Source organism: Rhea americana, unplaced genomic scaffold (genome assembly GCF_003343005.1).
Source record: "Rhea americana isolate MKP2758 unplaced genomic scaffold, rheAme1 scaffold_10, whole genome shotgun sequence".
In the NCBI taxonomy this organism is placed as follows: Eukaryota; Metazoa; Chordata; class Aves; order Rheiformes; family Rheidae; genus Rhea; species Rhea americana.
Window position 1 is genome coordinate 9,075,163 of NW_028185039.1, and position 22,349 is coordinate 9,097,511.

A 22,349-nucleotide genomic window follows, 5' to 3' on the forward strand; every position below is an offset into this window, starting at 1 on the left:
GTTATCTAGGATATGAGGTAAATAAATGCATGTGGAGTTTTTTTTTTAATATATATATATATATATATATATATATATATACACACATATATATGTGATCTGTTGAACGTTCTTTGTGCCATCTGTGGAAAGTTGGTATGTTCCTATAGGCTGCCCCAAGAATAAGTAGGATGAATAAGTAGTCCTTCACTTTTCCTCCATATATTTCCATGCCCACTCATTATCTCTGAAGATTGATAATTACCCAAGATGATGTGCTTTTGTTTGGGAATTAAATAAGAATTTAATAATAAGAAGAATTAAACAGTTTCAGCAATAAAAAAGAAAGTGAGACTTCAGCACTTGGAAGATGTTTAAAACTAACATTCCAGTCAGTGGCATCTGTGCTGGAAGAGCTGCACTTGTGTGCTAGCGAATAATAGTTTTTGAGCTATAGATGCTCTTTCCTCTTGACACAGTACCTTTATTTTGGTTAAAATACCCTTGCATTTTCATTGTTGTTACTGAGGGCATAATTTTTGTCATGTGCCTATAAAGATCATCTTTTTCCCTGTTAAGATAATATGAAATCTGCCACTATATGCAATATATCTCAGATAGAAATGGCATTATAATTGTAGCTTGTTTATTCTCTTAGCTTGCTTTGAGGGTAAGTATTGATGTCCTTCAGCATAATAATAGGATGTTCCTTGTCTCAAGTACAAATAAAAYTGTCTTAATTCTTTTCCAAACTAGGTTTGAATTTCCTGAACAGTTGCCACTAGATGAATTTTTGCAAAAAACAGATCCTAAAGATCCTGCTAATTACATTCTTCATGCAGTTCTAGTACACAGTGGAGATAACCATGGTGGACATTATGTTGTTTACTTAAATCCAAAGGGGGATGGCAAAGTGAGTATTGAAAACCAACTGAATGTATTTGTGTTTTGCAAATATATCCTTGTAATTTTCGTAATGGTCACATCTTTGGAATTTTTGTTTCCTAACAGAAGAGATAGCATGCTGGTACGCTCACTTCATGGACGAATGAAATCCATGTTTGATGCAGTTTTTAGTTTGACAATTTTTTTTCTTACAGCACTTATTCTAATGCATTTGGGAAACTTGGTTTGTATATTAAAACAGAAGCCAAACCAGCAGCCCTCATTTATAATTTTTGCTCTTGAAGGAGGAGCTGTCAGTTGGAAGCATTAGTCACATGCCTTCTTAAGAGGAGCAGATTCATATTTACGGTTGGCTTTTGGCCAAAGGCATTAACTAAGGGAATCCCTTCAATCATGTGTGCTTATACCTATTGGCGAGCAAATTCTATCCAGTATTTTGTTAGAATGCCTTTACACTGAAGCAAACATCAATGTTTCTAACAGTTCTGTGACTGCAGAGTCCGCTTTTCTTGCATGTCCCACTGTTGCAGCTTTAGGTGACTTGAATGGATTGGATGTTTTTAAGTCAGATGCCTGTTTTCTCGAGTTTCCTATTTTTGTGTGTGCATGACTCAGTAGTAAAATTAGTGGTCAGATTTTTCTATTAATTTGTTGCTGTCCATCTTTCATTCTTAATTCCATAGCAGATTCTATACTAATGAAGTTGCTGTTTGGAATGGTTTTATTTCAATTTGCTGTAAAATACTTTAAATTTACAAATATTAATTGCATATCTTATGCATCACTGCTTGTATTTTCTTTTACAACAGATGAGGTCAATTATCTGAACTTCATACAGAAATGCAGTATATTTGAATAATAACCTTAAGATAAATTATCTGAATAATTATGTGGCTGAAGTCTTCTGATATTCTGTGTAAAAATGTTCAAATATTTTAGTAATGTCTTGGTGATTCATTGCCTTCCTTATGCTGAGTTGAATTTAGCAGGCTGCAAAAGTTGTACTGAACTAGATGTTCGTGTCTTTTTGTATTTTTTTTTTAACATGTTACTTTAAGAGAAATTTTAGGCACTTCAATGAGCTGAAAGACAAGCCAGAAATAGAATTAAGTTATGATTCAAGAACATATTTTTGTGTGTAAAATTATATTTATATAAAATTTTCTCCCTAGTGGTGTAAATTTGATGACGATGTTGTATCAAGATGTACAAAGGAAGAAGCAATTGAACACAATTATGGAGGTCATGACGACGACTTGTCTGTACGGCATTGTACTAATGCGTACATGYTGGTTTACATCAGGGAATCAAAATTAAGTATGTATACTCTGTCTGCGTGTGTTCCAGGTTAGATTGATGTGCAGAAATACAGGGGTTCAGGGTCATATTTTACTTTTGAGTTGTTGACAACCTTGCTATGCAAAAGTCTATTTGGTATAAGAATAGTTTCATTAGGCATAGCTAGAATTTACAGATTCTGGGGGATCAACTAGCTTCTCTCTCAGTCTGGAAAGACTGATCTACTTGAGCATTGCCTTGTCTCAGCACAGTAAGGCAAGTGTGTGTGTCTGCAGAGTCCTTTAGCCTGGAATGTTTTATAGAATTGAAAAATGACAGTGACTTTTAACTGGAGTGATGGAAACTAGATCCAACTGATAGATGCAAATATGTGTATTTCAGAAAGTTGAGCAGTAGTGGATAATTTTTTAATCATAAAATGAATGTTTAATTCAAGGTGACATGATACATGTTTCATGAAAGTAGAGCTTCTTGGCTCAGGATAGTAAGTGGTGCTTTTGCCAAAGCATGATGATATCATATAGTGTTTTTAATTAAAAGATGAAGATAGCTGTCTTTGACTTCAGATCAGTGGAGTGTCAAGTGTATATGAAAACTCTGACATAAATTTGAAATGATGTCACAAAATCTGCGTTGTAGGTGAGGTTTTGCAGCCTGTCACGGACCATGATATTCCTCAACAACTTGTAGAAAGGCTACAAGAAGAAAAAAGAATAGAGGCTCAGAAGAGGAAAGAAAGGCAGGAAGCTCACCTCTATATGCAAGTGCAGGTCAGCTTTTGAACTGAATTGCAAGTAACTTACTATTAAAATTTTTGAGCCACCCAAGACAAAACTTGATTTTCAGTTTTTGTATTTGTTTGTAACTAGCATTTGAAGTGAAACTGAGTGGAATTTTAGTGCTTATACGTGTATTCACCCCTGCACTAAGTCCCAATGAAACAAGCGGTATACCACTGGGATTGACAGTTTTTTGGGTCATTTCTGTTTTCTGTAGAAGTGTGGGAAAAACTATGTGCTTATAAGTAAAAATAGTAAATTCAGGTGAAAAGAAAGGTACTAGATTATATTAAATGGCTGTGCTGCCACTACACTTTTATCTCCTTCAGGAATTATTTTCTAAAATTAGAATATATCTAGCCATATGTTACATTCCTGGACTTCTGCCAAAAGGAGCTCATCAAGTTTAAGGAGAAGAATGCTTATATTTGCAATAATTTCTTTTTGGAAAAGCCAGATGGACTAGATTGTTAGGAATTGCCTTAAGGAACCCTGTTTATGGTTCTTTCCAGAGCCCATCTGGCTGAAGAAAAAAACTTTTCTGCTGCCCCAGTGTTCCCGTGGTGTGTCCTTTCTGGTGTTCATAAGGAGAAACACCAGTAAAGTTCAGCTTATTCTACACGAGATTTACAGTAGAGCTGTTGTCAATAGAAAAATTGGCAGAGTTGTGCAGTCTTTTCTTCTGTAGGCAGAGACTGCATGAGGACTGTGATGGGTACAAGAAACCTTTTAGTGCGTCTTCCTTGCATTACACTAGTGAAATAATTACATAGCCTTTTTCAAATGCCAGGATTGTTTGTGTACATGTTTCCATGATAGGGACACTTCGGTAGGGATCTAAGTGTCACTGGCTTTTTATTTTTGGGGATTTGTCAGAATTGGTGTATTTTAATTATTTACATTGATGGGACTATCATGATTTTCTGATTTCATTATATCCTACATTCTTGCAAATTTTCCTTCAGAAGAATGCAATTTGTATATACAGTGTAACGCTATCCAGTAAGCCAGTGATGTTACATAGCAAAGCGTCATCAAAAAAGGTATAATATTCTGCAGCTGAGTTAATATGAATAGTAACCTTTAAATGTAAATTTTCAGATCGTGGCAGAGGATCAGTTCTGTGGCCACCAAGGCAATGATATGTATGATGAAGAAAAAGTGAAATACACTGTTTTCAAAGTATTAAAAAACTCCACGCTTACGGAATTTGTTCAAAATCTTTCTCAAACAATGGTGAGTTTTCTGTAGTGCACTATCTGTATTTTATTACATTATATTCACTTAATAGTCTTTATTTTCTCCAGGTATCATCAGCATTCAATCATTATTTAGAGCTTTTTAAAATGGATTAGTTTCGACTGAGTTTAGTAAATGAACTTAATCTTCTTTTTTTTTTTCTTTTCTCTGTCACAATTATTATATATTGTAGGGATTTCCACAGGATCAAATCAGATTATGGCCAATGCAAGCTAGAAGTAATGGAACAAAAAGACCTGCGATGTTAGATAATGAAGCAGACGGCAATAAAACGGTAACTATCCACTGACAGAGGACGTTATTTCTGTATGTTATCCATGAGTCTCAGTTCCCACTAAAAGTTTGTTCTTTGAGAAGATTTGAGATTCGGTGGATTGATACTATGTGGAGGAGGGGAGAGAATTTGGTGGATGCTTTTACTTCCATAAAGAGAACACATGATCACAATTTGTGTGTTAGTTTTTAGACAWAAATGTCTCTTGAGTCCTTCCAGTATTTGGGCAAAAATGCTCAGTTTAGTCAGGTGTATTGCTTAAAATAGAATGTTGCACTTAAATATCAGAAAAAATAATAAAATATATCATAAAATTCTTGTGTGTCTGATCAAAATGCAGATATCAAATTCTACTATATTCTACAGTGTTTTTTCTTCTTTTTTCCACATATTTGTAACTAGATGATTGAGCTCAGTGACAATGAAAATCCATGGACAATATTTTTGGAAACAGTAGATCCAGAGATGGCTGCTACTGGAGCAACATTACCCAAGTTCGATAAAGACCGTAAGCGTATATGCTAAAACTTGAGTAAATACAAAATACTCTTATTTTGCTCGTATGATGTCATCGATGTCTTCATCGAATTGCAGTGCTGTTGCTTTTCTCATGTTCTTTTTTCCTCCCTCAACATGTTTCAAATGGTTTTAGAATCATTGAATAGAGTTTATATATATAGGTGTATATATATAAATTTAGTACATAATAATATTCTAAGAACATCAGTTGTAAATCAAAGACATATTTTTGTAATATTTTAAAGAAAAAAGATTATTTTTTCCAGGTGTGCTCAAATAAGCCTTACTCTAAAATTAATTCTGGCTTCTTAATTTGTAGATGATGTAATGTTGTTTCTGAAGATGTATGATCCGAAAACTCGGAGTTTGAATTATTGTGGACATATCTACACACCTATATCCTGTAAAATACGTGAGTTCTGAAATTCAATTTCATTATTGTAGCTGAAATTTTTTAATATAATAGATTTTTTTTTAATACTAATTTTATCATTGAAATCAAGTGCTGCAATTTGGAGACTAATAGTGCTTCTGTCTGGCTGTTCTGTACAAGTACACCTTTTATTTTAAAATTAATTATGTAATATATTTTAGRTGTATTTTTGTAGCGCAGAAGATGTGCAAGATTTACCACATTGCTAAAGCTTTACCTACTTTTTCTCTTTTCCTTGCACTGTTTTCTTACTGTTACATGTAATGTTACAATAAAAAGGAGGTCACCTGTAYGTAATGAGGATAGAGTTTGAGGGTCTAGCTTGGCTTTAAAGTTCGTATATGTTTTTGAGAAGTTTAGGATTGAAGAATGGTGAGAATATCATTTCAGAAGATTCTCAGCCCTGTACAAACCCTTTCTCCCCACCTCCGCTTCTGCAGTTAGGGCAGCCCTCAGTTCTCCTGGTCTCTCTGTGGTCCTTGGTGTAAGTTGCATCAATGAAATAACTCATCTGTTGAGGTGGGGGTAAAAAAAAAAAGGAGCAGGGAAGGGACTTCCTTCCCTTCTACCCTTCCAAACCAGAAACAATTCAGTGTTATCAAATGCTGGTGCATGAACACAGATGGTCTCCAGGTAAATTGCAGCCTGAAAGCTGAAATTTAAGTTTCTCCCAACACTAATGCTTGTGCTCTGATGAAWTTCTCTTCCTCACAATGTGTCAGTGAAACCACCTGCAAGGCTGAGACATAGCCTTTACCCAGTGGTGTTGGCTGTCAGTTAAATTTTGTTCCAGGTTTACAGTGTCAACTATGTATTGCTGAACATAATGGGCCTGTTTCAAACTTACTGACCAATTTGGGGTTATGCTATAGTTCCCTGTTTTTCCTCCTTCTTTAATTTCAGTTAGGTTATTTTGTGACGTGTACTTTAAAGGTTTAGGTAACGCTCTTTGTACACTTTTCAAAATAGCAGCCTGAGAGTTTAATTGTGAGTTTTCACATGGATGCGTTTAATAAATTTAGCAAATGGCCACTGAGTAGAAATGCTTTGATTTGTCATTTCAAAAGTCTTATTCTGATAACTTGCACATGCTTTCAATTTTTGTATTTTAACTGTGTGATTTTTTTTTTCTTTTTAAGAGAGATGAAAATCTCTCTAAGAGGAGGAGCAGTGTTATTCAATCTGTATGTTCTTGGACGGTCTTGCATATCTGTCTGTTTTGTTTTGTTCAGGTGAAATGGAAGGAAACTTAAAGCCTGTGTTTGAGTTGAATCAAAGTATGGGAAGCTTTAACCTAGTAGTTCCCTTTCTCAGCTGTTTTTAAACTGCTTAACCGGGGTTGAAAAAAAAAATTCACTTTTTCCTGCAAACAACTCTCTCTAGCAGCCAAAGCTGCAATGCATTTCACACTTTTTTTCTTTTCCAATAGGTGACTTGCTTCCAGTTATGTGTGAGAGAGCAGGATTTCCACAAGAAACTAACCTTATCCTCTATGAGGTTTGGATTATTTATTAGAAAAGTTATAATCAGTGTACCAGTAGAAATTTTTCTTTAAGGATAAATTGCTATGTTCAGAACATTCTAAACTTAAAAGAATTACAAGGAAAGCATTCTCTAGGTAACACTTTGAATATACAAGTAGGTAGGACTGCAAAGCCTAATATGGCAGGTGTGACTTAACTGTCTCCTCTAAAACAGACACAGTGGTTAAACCCAATGTTGTGTCAGTCTTAAAAATACAGTCCCTCACCCTGAAGGGAACCCTTGAATAGGGGACACTTAGTGCTGGAGCAGSTGATTCAGAGACATGGAATCTCCATCCRTAGAYGCTTTCAGAAATTGAGGGAGCAGGGTCCTGAGCAACCTGTTCTGACTTGGAAGTTGGCCCTGCTTTTGAACAGGAGGTCAGACTAAAGCCCTCCAGTGGTCCCTTCAAACAGAAATTATTCTGTGCAAAACTAAAATTGCATATTTCTGAACTTTTGAAATTCTACATCTATTTTACTGTATTCTGTTGTAAAATATATACCTAGGTACCTTTCTGGAGTTCTTGCCTTTCAGTCAGTTTAAAAGAAACTAAGTGGTGATGGTTTGTTTGCAAATGAAAGGCCAGAATCTGAAAGGTWCATAAGAGCTAATAATAAGTTATATATATGTTATGATACCGTTTGAGCCATGGAATTGTTAATACKACACTGACAAACTAGTCCCTTCTCCTCAAGAGCCAAAGAATTGAGTTCCCTTGGTATTATGACTCAAAGGTAACGGTATTCTAAAGCAATATTTTTGTCTTCTGTATTCTGTAGTTCAGAAAAAAAATGGTTAAGAGGAGGTTGCTCGTAACAGTAATTTAAAATCATAAGCACTCTCAATTTTGTAGCTTTGAAGTCTACAGTGCTGCAAGGGAGTGTGAGCAGTTAGTATTAGCAGCAAAGTTGTTCATGGAGGACTTCATGTAGAAATTTTTTGTTTTAAAAAATTGCACATTTAAGTTACTTAATTTTAAATCTGTTTTGAAGTTAACTGAGCATGTGCATGTCCTGAGTCGCTTAGAGGAGCTAATGCTGCTAACATTATTAGCCATTATATTTCCAGTGTCCGTCTTAGACAACTGAGTTGAGAAAATACTGCATMTGCTGTTTCCTTCCCTAAGTTAGAAGTTAGCAGACAAAAGTCTGTTAACATATTTCTGCCCAAATACAGAAATAGTAAACCTTTATAATTCCTGTATTTATTGAGTGCTGATGGTGCAGATCTTGCCAAAGCAAAGTCCTTGCTATAGTAAAAATAAGGAATTGCTTTTACTGTGCTTTTTGTTAGCAGTCATGCTACTTTCTGGTGGTTTCAGGGGTGCGCACACAGTTTCATGCTAAAAAGCAGAACTGTCAGGTACTTCTGTATATATTTGGTTTCAAAAATCGCATGCCTCTTACAATATGCAAAACACTTTTTATCCTGTATAGGTGAAGGTTGCAGTTTGATTCCAGTTTGTTTAGACAGGAGTGCTTTTATCCCAAGAAGTTAACCTACAAATATAAATACATAATCTAAATGTACATATTTTCTAGTGTGAAAGTATTTAATCTGTCTTTCCTTTTTTAAAAATAAAAATGTATTACTGTGCAAGAATTCTGTGCTATCTAAATAAGCAACTGTAATCAGTTTTCTCCATCATTCTGAGAGCTGCATCAGTAAAAATCTCTGAATTTTGAAAAATCTTGAATAGTGACAAGATAATACTGAATGCTAAAATGCTTCATAAATTAAGACAACTTGAAAGAGAATCTTAAAGTAAACGATTAAAAAAAAAAGTAGTTGGCTGTATCAGAAAAAGACATTTATCTGGACCTTAGTTAAGATTAATATACAAATAAGATACCAGTTACCTTGCTTTATGTTTTCTTTACTGTTGTGACTTTATTTTATTTATTTTGTCTTTTCAGTTGTTCTATGAGATCAACATTTTTTTTTTATTATTATTATTGCAGGAAGTTAAACCCAATTTAACAGAAAGGATTCAAGACTATGATGTATCTCTTGATAAGGCTCTTGATGAACTCATGGATGGTGACATCATAGTGTTTCAGAAGTATGTATTTTAAGGAGCCAACTTATTGCAGTTAAATCACCTGGTTCACTTTGAGTGCAGAATTTCATTCAGTTTAGCAGTTCTAATAAGACCAAGTGTAGTTTTCTAACAACAGACAAATTCGCAGTGTTTCTCATTTGATTGTTCAAAGGGAAAATGAATAAATCTTCTTAGTATTGTAATTATCACAACATATTATTTAAGGAAAAGAAGTCTTCATCATAGTGTAGAAGACTTAGTACTCATAATTACTAAAATAGGTCTTATTATTATCAAAGGGTATGATTCAGCAATACATCCATGTCCTGCAGCTTTTTACCTGGAGCCACCATAAATCAGACACTGAAGAGCCTACCTGCATTTCAGTTGTTAGGCTCTGTACCATGACAAGGCTCTTGACTTGGAGGTCCTTTCAGCCTAGAACTAAACTGCTTTCTTTTTTCTTTTTATTCATGCTCACAATAAGTTCCATATTGATCTACAGTGATGAGACGCTCCTGATTCACCTGAGCATACGCGACTCAGGTGTACTGGTCCTTCAACTGGAGCTTTCTCCAAGGCAGAAGGAGAACTCCTGTATCTTATATCCATTAAAGGGATCTTTCTTAAGCTTGTCAGGGTTATAAATCAGCATTTCTATGCTCTCACTCCTGATGGTCACACCCAACTGTGTTGCTCTGTTTCTCTCCATGGGCTGACAGTGGGTGGAAGCGAGCTAGTCTATCTTCAGCACTCTTACCCCAGATTATGTGAGATGAATGTATTTCTCATGTCATGCCTTGGAACTCGCATTCCCTGTTGACCCAGTTGGTGTTATGCACCTTTGGCTGGCTGCTGACTTTTGGGTAAGTGCACAGCTTGTACCCTGGTGCTATTTCTCTGCTGAGAAGATAGGGTACCAGTCAGTAGTGACCCAAACCAGCATCTGTGCAGATGTTTTGCCTCTGTCCTTCAAGGGGTGCTATTGTGCATCTGACCACTGTGCAAAGTCACRAATGCGGGAGTTTACATAAAGTTTTGGCAGGGATTACACTGCAGAGGCATGCACTAATGTGCCAGGGGTGATGAGGGAGGGCAAGAATACTGCTAGAATACTTCTGTGAAACAAGTAGGATCAATTTATTGCCGAACTATCAAATAAGTGACCATACTGTGTAAGTACATTTGCTCTTGCACAGCACAGATATATACAAGGGTGTGGATCGCTACTGACTATATTAGACCTATTGTGTATGAGTGGCGGCTCTTTAAAAAGGTTTCTTAACTGCATTTCTGTATTTCTGAACTGTTGCTGACTTACTGTAGAAGATATTTTATAAAGCCCTAGCCATTTGTATGTGTAACAGTATGGTATGTAATGATTCCATTTGTCTGCTCTTGTAGGGATGACCCAGAAAATGATAACAGTGAACTACCAACAGCTAAAGAATACTTCAGAGACCTATATCATCGTGTGGATGTCATTTTCTGTGATAAAACCATCCCCAATGACCCTGGATTTGTTGTTACTTTATCCAATAGGATGAATTACTTTCAGGTATGTATCCTATTTGTTTCTATGCATTTGTTTCCTTGTTACAAAAGTTACTTCTGCATTAGTTCACCAGCACATTACACCTAGTTTTTGAAAGAGTAATTCTATTAAGTTTTTTAAGTTTTTTTTGCATTGTGTCATGAAAAACTTAAGCTGCTGATGTTTGTGAGAATAAATATTTAATAATTTTAATATTGTTAAAGACAACTTTGCTTCCAGTTGAGAAAAAGATTTCTGCAAAAAATTATTTTTAATTAATACATTAGTATTAATTTTAATTATTTTAATATTTTTATTTAATATTATAGCAATATTACTTAAGTGACTTCTGCACAGGATTATTTTATTTTTATTAATAAGAGCTACTTACTTTTTCTTGACATGCTATTCTGCCCTGGAAAATGTTATTTTAATAATGAAATTACAGGATTGCTTTCTGAGTGACTTGTAAAACTTACTCAGTTTATTTAGCTATTAAAAGACTGGTCAGCCAAATCTATTTTATGGTTTTAGTTTCACCAAAAAACAAAATTTGTAGACCAAACTGCATTGTTTTTTCATTTGCACAATGTTGTTCAAGGCTCAGTGGCACTAGATTTATTCTGTTGTATGCATAAAGGTAAAAGGTGACGATGAGATAATTAGAAGAAAAAGGGACAATGAAACTGTAAAAAGTAATAATTTGGCTGATGTATTTAGCAACTGAGTAGATTTTGATCTCTGTAGTTTTCCTACAGTTGCCTTGGGAAAGTGGGCATAAGGGGCTTTTTTTCAGAATTACTATAGCCTAATGTTCTATAAGTAGTATTGTGAATCATCATAGAGCAATATCAGCTGTTTGAAATAATCTAGATCTTAAAAGAAAAAAAATTATTTCACAGGTTGCAAAGACAGTTGCACAAAGACTTAATACAGATCCAATGCTATTACAGTTTTTCAAGTCCCAAGGGTAAGTAGAATTTTGTAAGTATAGTGTTCTGTGTTTGAAATATTCTTTAAAATATTTTGACCAAAAATATGTATGTTACAGTTATTTCATAGCTTCTTCCACATTACAAATTAATTCTTCACTAGTAAAATATTAGCATTTTGTCATATACAATGAATGGCATAGACAGTTTAAAGAAATAGAGTGGCTGACTCTAGGGGCTCCAGGTTTTTGAAATTTTGTAATAAATTCAGTAAGCATCACTGAAAAAAGATAAATTTAAAATCATTATTTACACTAAATTTCTAAAACTGTTCATTGCTTTTAAGCCTTTCTCTACAGGGCAAAGCTGTTAAATTATTAAGCGGTCAGGAAGTGCTATTTCAGTGAATACAGCTCTGTAGAATGGAGGAAACCGTGAACAAATATACATAAGAATAGTGTTTTTTGCTGTTGTTACATATTATAAGTTTAAATGGAAGAGCTATTTGACTTTTTTAATTATTCTTTTTCTGAAAGTCTGCATATGAGGGTTTTCAGAGATGGCTGAGCTGATCTAGTAAGTTTACTACTGCTAAAAGGGGCAGTTCTGGTTAGAGTGGCGTACCCTGGCACAGCTGTGTAAAACTGGAATGAATCTATAGAAAATTGAAAAGGTAGTAGAAAATAGTATATTAGGAGTTATGCTCTGAATATATTGCAGGAATAATGCACACAAAAATTTTATATCAGCTTTTATATTCATGCAAATGTAGGGTGCTCTTTGTTAACCTGTAGATATCTCCTTTCATTAATAAGCCTGTCCCAATATGAGTAACTCTCTATAGCTTGCTGTACTGTGGTCAAGCTGGAATTTTGTTTTGCCATATGGCAAAACCATATGGCAAATCCACAAATTAACCTTTCACAATCTAAAGCATGTCATTTTAGTGCTCCCGTAGTAGTAGTTTCAGAGGAATGTAGATCTGCCACCCTGAAGGATTAAAGGTGAGCTTGTAAACATCAAAAGAGTTAACATACAGGGTGTGGTATTTATGTTCCCATACACTTGCATATATTTTTAAAAATCATTGAAGTGCTGAGTATAATGCTGCTTTGATTGTATAGGCATTTAATTTCTGGCAACTGGTAGCCAGAAATAAAAATGTACTTAATATTTTGATTTACTGTGCAGTGATGGATTGTAGAGAGACATTTCAGTTTTCCTTTTTTCTTTTGCAGTTATAGGGATGGCCCTGGTAATCCTCTTAGACATAATTATGAAGGTACTTTAAGAGATCTTCTCCAGTTCTTCAAGCCTAGGCAACCTAAGAAACTTTACTATCAACAAGTAAGAGTCTTTGTTTTTTATAATGTGAATAAAATAATAATTCTACTTTGTAAAAAGCATGCCTAAAGTGTATCTCTTTTTCTTCTTTAAGCTCAAAATGAAAATAACTGATTTTGAAAACAGAAGAAGTTTTAAATGCATATGGCTAAATAGCCAGTTTAGGGAAGAGGTGAGTGAGATTGACTGTACTCTATTTGTCACCATTTCTTTTTCAAAGCCAGTACAGTTGTGATAATACTGCAGTTTATATAGTCTATTGTCTTTGGACAACATGGAATTAGAACAGAGTTGTAACTTTAAAAAAAAAAACTTAACAAAAATTTTGAAGTTAAAGTTGTTGTTCAGTTTAGTAATTATTGGCTTTTAAAGATGAGCTTGTACTAAAAACAAAAATCCTCTGTATTCTGTGCTCTAATATTATTTAGATTTTTCAGCATTTCTAATGATTATTTTGTTCTAAACACTACATAGGAAATAACACTATATCCAGACAAGCATGGGTGTGTACGGGACCTGTTAGAAGAATGTAAAAAAGCTGTAGAACTCTCTGAAAAAGGTTCAGGGAAATTAAGGTAAAGCTGGAAGGTTCTGGGTTACCTTTACTGTAATCATGTGAATTTAATGTGGACGAGTATCGTTTCAGTTTAAATGCTGTGGAAACTAGTTATTATTTTAAGAAAGATGATGAGAGCCTCAGGATTCTTGTTGTTAGAATGTTTTTAAATACGGATTCACATTTTATGCAATTATTTAGCATTACATGAAGTTTTATTCTAGAGACACACAGGATTCGTCAATGGCAATTGTAAACTCGCAGTGAAACAATTGTTTTCAATGCAAATATTTCATGCTATTCATTTCTCAGGGATTAAAGAGTGGTCATTTTGAAAATAATTTAAAAAGTCATTTAAATTATAAATCCATTGTCCTATAATTGCATGTACTGACTTCTTTTTTGCAATAAGCCCGAAAATTTTATCTCTAAGTCTGCAGCTTAATTTTTAGTAAAGACTGTATTGGTAAAGCTGAAAATTTGTCTGTTACATTCTGACTATATTAATTTTCCCTGAGGTTTGAGAAACAAATGTTGGCTTGACTTTTTAATACTTTCCCTGTTCGTTTATTTTTAAGGCTGCTAGAAATTGTAAGTTACAAAATAATTGGCGTCCATCAGGAAGATGAGCTGTTAGAGTGTTTGTCACCTGCAACAAGTCGAACGTTTCGAATAGAGGTAAATGCTACTTTCTTTAAAATGCTAAGAAACTTTAGCTTYGAGAGAAGAAAGTCTTTCAAGTGGTAAATACCTTGTTCTGTATTCTGATTTTCAAATACCAGGATAATTACAGCAGTCTGCAAACATTTTGTTTCCTCTGCTTCCCTGTATGATTCCACTCTTTCATTTTTATRTGTGGTTTTTATAACAATATGTGAACACTTGGCAGGGTTCCTGTGCATAGGACATTTGCCTGCTTAGCAGTAGTTCAAAGGTTTGTCTGGGGACCCATGATTTAAATTTTTATGCTTATAATTCACTTCTACACTGTAGACTTAGTTGTTCTAAAAGAGTTTGTTTTCTTTTCAGCTAAGATTTGGCTTTCTAAGGCAGTTTGTTGCTTATTGTGTGATTACTCTAAGCATGTTATCTTGCATACCTTTTTACTTTCCCCAAAGATCACGAGGAAGAAAAGTTTTCAATGTAAAACTATAATGAAAAGATGAGTAGATTTGTGGTTTTATTATTGTTATTAATCAATCACAGCTTATGGAAGATTCTGTGTTAGAAAGACCTTCCAGGAAAGCCAGGAGACTGTTTTATTGAGTAGGGGAAGCCGAAATGTAGCACGTTGGAGATGATTCATATGAAGAAGCTTTGTCAGATAGCATGGTTCTTTTGATTTTTTTTTTTTTCAATTGAATTTATTTCACATCAGTAGCAATACACTATTTATGCTTTCAGCTAAATATTTTTTTTTTCCTCTGTGGATGTTTTAGCTGTTTTTAGTCATAATTTTGTGTCTGAATCTAGGAAATTCCTCTGGACCAGGTAGATATAGATAAAGAAAATGAGATGCTAATCACAGTGGCACATTTCCACAAAGAGGTTTTTGGGACATTTGGAATTCCATTCTTGCTAAGGATACACCAGGTACAGTATGTCTCCCTTTTTCCCCATGGGATTATTTTTGACATTTTTCTTAGTTATGTACAGGGAAATATTAGTATAAAAAGTGTATGGGAAAATACAACTCCTGTAGAAAAGTTTCTGCCCCACATATGTTTTAGCGATTAAAGTGATTAAATCACACATCAGTTCTCTTTTGCGTATGCAGATTGTTCAGTCTTCAAGGCTAAGACTGTCTTTCAATGAGTATGTGAAATGTCTAGAAAGTAGGGCTTCAGGAGCAACTAGGGACTGAAAATCCTATAACTTTAATATTAAACAAACAAACCAGAATCCTTATTTCTAATACATTCCTAGTTATACAGTGTAAACTTGTTACCAAAAATGAAGAATAGCGTTTAGGCCATTTTTACTGGGCTGCTTTTTGAGACACATGTTACTATGAATTTATGAGTGAGTTTGCCTTCTTGAACATTTTCTGGAATGACTTTGTATTTCGTAACTCAGCTTATTTTTAAAATTTGACATGTTTTATCTTCCAGGGCTGCAAGCTAATACAAGAGTGAAAACTAATTTAAAAAGAGAGAGAGAGAGAGAGAGAGATTATTAATTGAGGGGGCAAAATCACAAGTTTAGAGTTTTTTTAAAAGCAGTATGTTTGGAAAGATTTTTTTTGTTTGTTTTTGTTTTTTTAATTTCTGTCTTGCTGCTGATTTTCTAACTTTTGTTTCTTTACTTTAACCTGACTTACATATATCAGTGCTATGYAATTACAAATGCTTGGTCACCTTATGAGACAATTAGTGTGATGAGGAATCGATAAGAGYTATTAAGTTTATAGCAAGTTGTATGGCATTTCATGTCACAGTGGATGATGTTGACGTTTCTGTAATTTTGAAAATAACTGAGGTTAAGATATGCAGTGTATTTCAGTATAGCTTGAAGTAGGAAGTATAAACAGCATCTTTTTCATAAGCTTTTTGATACTAAAAATCTTACTGAAATCATTAGGGTGAACACTTCAGAGAGGTTATGAAGCGGATTCAGACAATGCTGGACATACAAGAAAAAGAATTTGAAAAGGTAATGACGTTTGTAAGAATTTTTATTGCTACTTGTAGACTTAAGTTTATTTTAAAAAGCTGTGATACCATAAATTTGACACAAGCGTAGATTTTGATTAATAGAACAGTTGGTTGACTTAAACGGTGCCTTTTTTTGTGAAAAAAATAGGCAGGATGTGTGGTAGTAATACTTTCTGTGTTGTCATCAAACTCTTTTCTGCAAGACTGTAAAGTGACTTAGAAAAGCCTGGAGGGAACAGGACCTCTAGAGGTCATCTGCCCCAGCCTCCTGCTCAGAGCAAAGCTTACTTCAAAGTTGAATCAGTTTGCTCAGGGCCTTCCCTAGTTGCATTTTGAAGATAGATATGAATGGGAATTCTGCCACATTCTGGACAACATATTTCAGACTTTTACAACTATCATTGTGAAGACTCTCCCCCTCACCCCATATGCAATCAGAATTATCCATTTGCTGCAAGTTGTGATAGTTGGCTCTTTTGCTGTGCACCTCTGAGAAAAGTCTGCTATCTTATGTTCTTTAACACCCTTCAGTCACTAGAAGACTGAAAGTCTCAATTAGTCTTTTTTCTCTGGGCTAAAGAATCCCATTTCCCTTAGTTTTTAGTATGGCATGTGCTCTAACCCTCTGTCTTACTGGACCTGTGCTAGCAGTTTGTTGCCATCTATTTTGCACCAGAGTGTTGCTTAGAGGAAAATAATCACTTTCCTTGACCTGCTGGCTACACCTTTGTTGATACAGACTGGTATGTGGTTATCTTTCATCGCCCCCAGGGACACTGTCCATACAAACTTGTTGTCCACCAGGAGCCCCAGGTCGTCTTCTGCACAGCTGTCCCCAGGCAGTGGGTTTACTGCCTGTTCTGTGTTTGTTTTCGCCATATGCAGGACTTTGCGTTTGTCACTGTTGAACTTGGTAAGGTTTCAGTCAGCCCATTTCTTTGGATTCTCAAGGCTCGCATGACTGGCAACTTTGCTTTCCCATGTGTCAGCCACTTCCCCCAGTGTGGTGGTGTCCAGGTTTCCTGAGCATTYATTCTGTCCTGTTGTCCAGGTTGTTGATGAAAATTTTTGAACAGGCTTGGCGTTAGTATCAAGTTTCCCTGAGGAATACCACTCATAACCAGCTGCAAGTTAGATTCTGAAGTTAGACTTGTAGGCTTTATTTTCATGCTCTATCTTAACAGTTTTCTTCCTGTTTGTAGTTTAAATTTGCCATTGTAATGATGGGCCGACACCAATATCTCAATGAAGATGAGTATGAAGTGAACTTGAAAGATTTTGAGCCCCAACCTGGTGAGTTGTTAGCCAACCTGACTATTCTTTTGAGATCCTGAAATTACTCTGCCAGTGGTTAGGATGTGGTTGTCCTTAACTCTGGATTCAGAAATAGATTAATTGTTCTTTGTACATGAAATATGTCATGTGATAATTAAGCAGGTATTTATAATCGCTATTTATATGCATGCTTAGTGTTAAGTGTGTATCTTAGTCTGAGAATACATATATTTTATACATATAAATTACTTAACTCACAGAGAAACACGTTATCCCTTAAAAGTTTGCATTTGAGTGACCAGATGGCTCGTATATCAGTAGAACATGTTTTACACAAGAAGGGAATTACCATGTCAGTTGCACTAGACTTTTGCACTAGACCATCTGATGCTTTGTACACTTGGTTCTCACATTGCTATTGGAATATGTGCTCATATTATTCCTTAATAATAATAATAATAATAATTGCATTCTCATAAGTATCTTAAGTGTGCTGTGAAGAGGTATTTGAAGTCTCATATTCATTGAAGACATTCTTGTTCTTTTTTTGCATCTCCAATGAATATGAAGAATCTGACAAAAATATTACATACATGAATAGGATACTATTTAGATATTCTTCAGTGATTCACCAGGCTACAAATGCAACTTTGTCCTGAATTTGTCTGTGGAGGTGGTCCACCATCTTGTTTACTTGACTTATGTTTAAAGCTCCATTCTCTTGGGAACTTACACAGAGGAGAAAGCAAGTTAATCTTCCAGAGTTCCTCCATAGTCATGCAGAGTTCCAGTTGGGAATAACACCTTTTGCATTTGCAGGCAACTGGGGTTCAACAGAGCCCTGCCTGTTTTTTTYTTTTGTGGGGAGAGGGGAACTGCCTGTTTTTGTTCTTGTGGGCTGCTCTGTCTCCTAGAAATGAAATTGAGGACACCTTGCTCTTTGCAGTTCTATTTTTCTGGCAGTTTTGAACTCCGTTCTTTGTTGATGGGGTATGTTAGGGTCAAACATCAATCATACTTTGCTGCCCCCCAGACCCCCCCCCCAAAGCTCTGCTTTTGGTTTATCTAACAATTGTAAATAAATCCTTTAACTATCCATTTAATTTAAAGTCTTCAGACTCTTAGGCCTTGTACCATTGATGAGTACTTTCCAGGAACCTAGCAAAAAGTCGTCACATAATGGCATTTTATGTGGCTAGGTTTAGGGCTTACAGCTGGGAATATGAGGTGACTTGCCTAATTCTGAGTGTTTGCATCTGAACAAGTCATCTATGAGCAGAGGTAGACTCTTTTCAGTGGTGCCCAGTGACAGGACAAGAGGCAACAGGCACAAACTGAAACATAGGAACACCTGAATGTGAGGAAAAGCTTCTTTCCTATGAGGGTGACAGAGCTCTGGAACAGGTTGCCCAGATAGGTTGTAGAATCTTCTTCTCTGGAGATATTCAAAACCTGTCTGGATGAGATCCTGTGCAACGTGCTCTAGGTGACTCTGCTTGAGCAGAGGAGTTGGACTCGATGATCTCCAGAGGTCCCTTCCAACCTCAACCATTCTGTGTGATGCTGTGCAATTCTGTTCAGAAGAAAAGTGTAACTTACCCCCGCTGGTGGGCCTGTTTTTCTGCACTAGCTGTGAGGAGTCTCTGGATGACTAACTTGGAGATGTGCATCTCCACATGGACAGCTAGGCCCTCTCCTGTTTGTTCAGAGCAGGCAGAGTCCTGATTTCGCTCTGTAAGTCATCTTTGAGACCTGGGAAGGGGAATCCAAAACAGACTCTTGGACTCTGTATGTAAAGCTAGGGGCAATATTGTCAAAGCAATGTGAAATATTAGCCAAGTGGGTCAAAAGTACAGAACATGGCAGAACATTGAAAAAGAGAAAACTTCAATTGCTAGAAGAAGAAATTTTAGGGCATCTGAAAATAATGGATTTTAATTTGAGAATTTACAGGAAGTTGCTCTTTTGATATGCACTTTGATAGAATTCATTCCTATTTAAATTCTTAGTTGGGGTGATAATATGATACTCTTATGCCTTCTTATGTAAATAATATTTGAAGATACAAGGCTCATAGGTTTTTAAAGTGTCAGATTTTAACACGTTAAACTGATTGAATTAAACTTTTAGCACTCTAATTTGATCAAAGTAGTGCATGACAGTAGCTCCCTGTCTCCTTTTAAAAAGATACACTTTAACAGTATTGTATCCCTAAATTCTAATCTGGAAATCCATTTTTTTTAAAAATAGTCCTCTAGCTAACTTTGCTGGTGCTAACAGTGTGGGACTTCATATCTGTCTTTAAAAGCTGTTAAAGTTATCTCAGCGAGGTTGTCAGTTCTTTTATATTTCACATTGACCATTATGTTAAACAAAAAGAAAAATCATTTTGATCAAGGAAAATGCATCCAAAAATACAGATGCACGCAAATAAAAAGGTCATGTATTTTATACTTTAGTCATTGTAGTTGATGAGTTTGAATGTAGGCGTGTACATTTCTTGCTGTAGGGCCTTTTAGTTTCTGCCTTTATCATTTCACTTCAAAGAACATTTGATGCTCTGCACTGAGAACATCTTACAAGGGAGTTTCTCCCATTTGCAAGAAGTATGTGGATTCTGTTTACTGATTAAAAAATAGCAATAGATAAAATAATACTGAGTTGAACAAGTGAAAAATTCTGTATATTTTCCTTATACTCTAAATATGACTGTATTTTTTTCAAAAAATGTCAGTTACATGAGTTCCTAGTTAACTGACTGTTTGCATTTTACRTGTATTTAAAGAATATTCCCATTTAAATGAGGTGATACATTATAACCGCAACTTTTTTACTTTAGCACACATTGCACTGCTGTGAACTCCTGTAAGTGACTGAAGAGGATGAAAACCAGCTAGCTGATCCAGAAGTAGTTGTAGAATGTATTACTGAAAGTAAAGCAGTAGTGGTGAAAGCAGCCCTATGGCTTCCGTGCTGTAAGATTCATAGCAAACCATAAACAGGGCACACATGAGTAGTTTGTCTAAAGGAAAGTTTGCAACKTAGTCTTAAAACTTCATTTTTTTTCTCTCTCTTCTCTTTTCTAGGCAACATGTCTCATCCAAGGCCATGGCTAGGGCTTGACCATTTCAATAAAGCCCCAAAGAGAAGTCGCTACACTTACCTTGAAAAAGCTATTAAAATCCATAACTGACTTACTTAACCAGATTGTCAAGGCAAGGGACAAACATAAGTGTGTGTGTGCACCTTTTTAACAACTGTAGAACTTTGGTACACGTGCACTATATCTGAAGTCTTCAGCAAGAGGATTTGCTGCTGATGTTAATTTTATTTTGTTGAGGCTGTTCAGTTTGGCTTCTCTGTATCTATTGACTGCCCTTTTTGAGCAAAATGAAGGTGTTTTTATAAAGCTTGGATGCCAATGAGAGTTATTTTATGGTAAACGTAATGCAAGGCAATTGTCAGCATAATGAGGGAAGAGTTTAGTAGAACAGTTGACATTGGCAAAATATTTGTCTGTAGTACGTTTATAGATGGCATAAGCTGGCTGGCTGCCCTTCTTGGTGTGGTATTCACCATCACTGCAGCTAGTAAGTCTTATGTTTAGACTCACATCAGATTTATTTCCTTCAGTTATACTTTAAATGACATTTTTGTGCATTTGTAAATGCAAAAAACTCACATCAATAAATAGCAATCTCTACTTCATTGTGTACATTGTTGGCACTTATTCGGGATTTTTGTCTCCTCCAGCTACATAGAATATTTTTTAATAAACTAGTTTTCATTTAATTTAGTCACTACTTTGCATCCCATTTTGCCAAGTGGATGCCCTGAATCCTAAAAAGAGATATTTGGGTCTTTTTATTAAATTTTCAACCATTGAAAATACAGTTGAGATTTATTATGCCATCTTCTGACAAATAGAATGACACTCAAAGTTGGCAAAAGCAAGTGAAAGGATTATAAATATCATTAATTTAGTTAACATGGGAAGAGATGGGGAAAACACAAGAAATAGCCTTTTAGCACAGAGGGCATGCTCACTAGCGTTTAGTAAGCTGTTGACTTTGTATAAAAAAGGAGGGGAAAAAGAACAAAAAAAGAAAAAATGAAATTGTATATTTAATGAATGAACATGTACAATTTAACATTTGGAGGTTAATTTTGTTGGGTGAGTCTGCAAGTGAATTTCATTGATGTTGATACTCATTGTGTGTAGTTTTATTTCAGTCTCCAGACTGCTTCCTTTTTTTTTTTCCCTTTNCCTCCTGGAGCTAATGCCAGCCACGTGTCTAGTTTTGAGTGCAGTAAAGATAGAATCAGCAATTCACACTTAATTTTACATTCTTTTCCAGTATTTTATTTTGTTTCTGTAGCCGCAGTGTACAACAACTCTTCCTGTATATTGCCTTTTTTTGCTGGAAAATGTTGTATGTTGAATAAAATTTTCTATAAAATTTTTCTTCAGTGAGTGATGACATGGACGTTGAAGAAGAATTCTCCTCTCCTTGGGTTTGGGAAATGTTTTTTCATTTGTGAGGTTTTGCTAACCGTGTGTTTTCTTTTTTCAGTTTGACAATTGTATACCCTCACCTTGGTTGTTTTTGGAGTTTTGGGGGAATTTATGGGGATTTTTTGTTCAATTGTTTTGGGTTTTGGAGTTTTCATTTTGTTTTGACCTTCTAACTAGTCACATTTGAGCTTAAGATATACAAGGTTTTCCAGGAGGGAACCATACCATGTACAAATAAGATGAATGGAAAATTATTTTACTAGTTTGTTTGTAAAGCTTGTAGTAGAGTCGTTGTGGTAGACTTGACTCTGCCTGCCTGTACAAAATTTTGTGGTCCAGATTCTCAAGTCTAATATTATAAATGGTGTAAAGTAAAATCTGGAGTCTCTAAAGGTAAGCTCTCATAACAGAGTAATAGATTCCCATTGTAATGTGTTCCTTGTATGCATAACCAAATCAAAAAGTTCTTAGAAGCTTCCTTTTCTCAGACCTACAAATAAAAATTTAATAGGGGTTATATA

The 22,349-nt window shown here is 35.2% G+C and overlaps 1 protein-coding gene across 1 annotated transcript in view; it reads left to right on the forward strand.

The window, feature by feature from the left end:
- The window catches only part of USP7 (ubiquitin specific peptidase 7), a 41,599-nt gene extending 20,495 nt beyond the window's left edge, over nt 1–21,104 (forward strand). Inside the window, exons 12-30 of the mRNA XM_085303372.1 lie at nt 736–892; nt 2,058–2,202; nt 2,824–2,954; nt 4,065–4,199; nt 4,396–4,497; nt 4,900–5,005; nt 5,336–5,428; nt 6,879–6,946; nt 8,938–9,038; nt 10,422–10,575; nt 11,454–11,521; nt 12,722–12,830; nt 12,922–12,999; nt 13,302–13,402; nt 13,962–14,061; nt 14,857–14,976; nt 15,964–16,035; nt 17,240–17,330; nt 20,399–21,104. Coding sequence (XP_085159498.1) covers nt 736–892; nt 2,058–2,202; nt 2,824–2,954; nt 4,065–4,199; nt 4,396–4,497; nt 4,900–5,005; nt 5,336–5,428; nt 6,879–6,946; nt 8,938–9,038; nt 10,422–10,575; nt 11,454–11,521; nt 12,722–12,830; nt 12,922–12,999; nt 13,302–13,402; nt 13,962–14,061; nt 14,857–14,976; nt 15,964–16,035; nt 17,240–17,330; nt 20,399–20,505 — 2,038 coding nt within the window. The 3' untranslated portion in view covers nt 20,506–21,104. The remainder of the gene's footprint in view (nt 1–735; nt 893–2,057; nt 2,203–2,823; nt 2,955–4,064; nt 4,200–4,395; nt 4,498–4,899; nt 5,006–5,335; nt 5,429–6,878; nt 6,947–8,937; nt 9,039–10,421; nt 10,576–11,453; nt 11,522–12,721; nt 12,831–12,921; nt 13,000–13,301; nt 13,403–13,961; nt 14,062–14,856; nt 14,977–15,963; nt 16,036–17,239; nt 17,331–20,398) is intronic.
- The last annotated feature ends 1,245 nt before the right edge of the window (nt 21,105–22,349 follow it).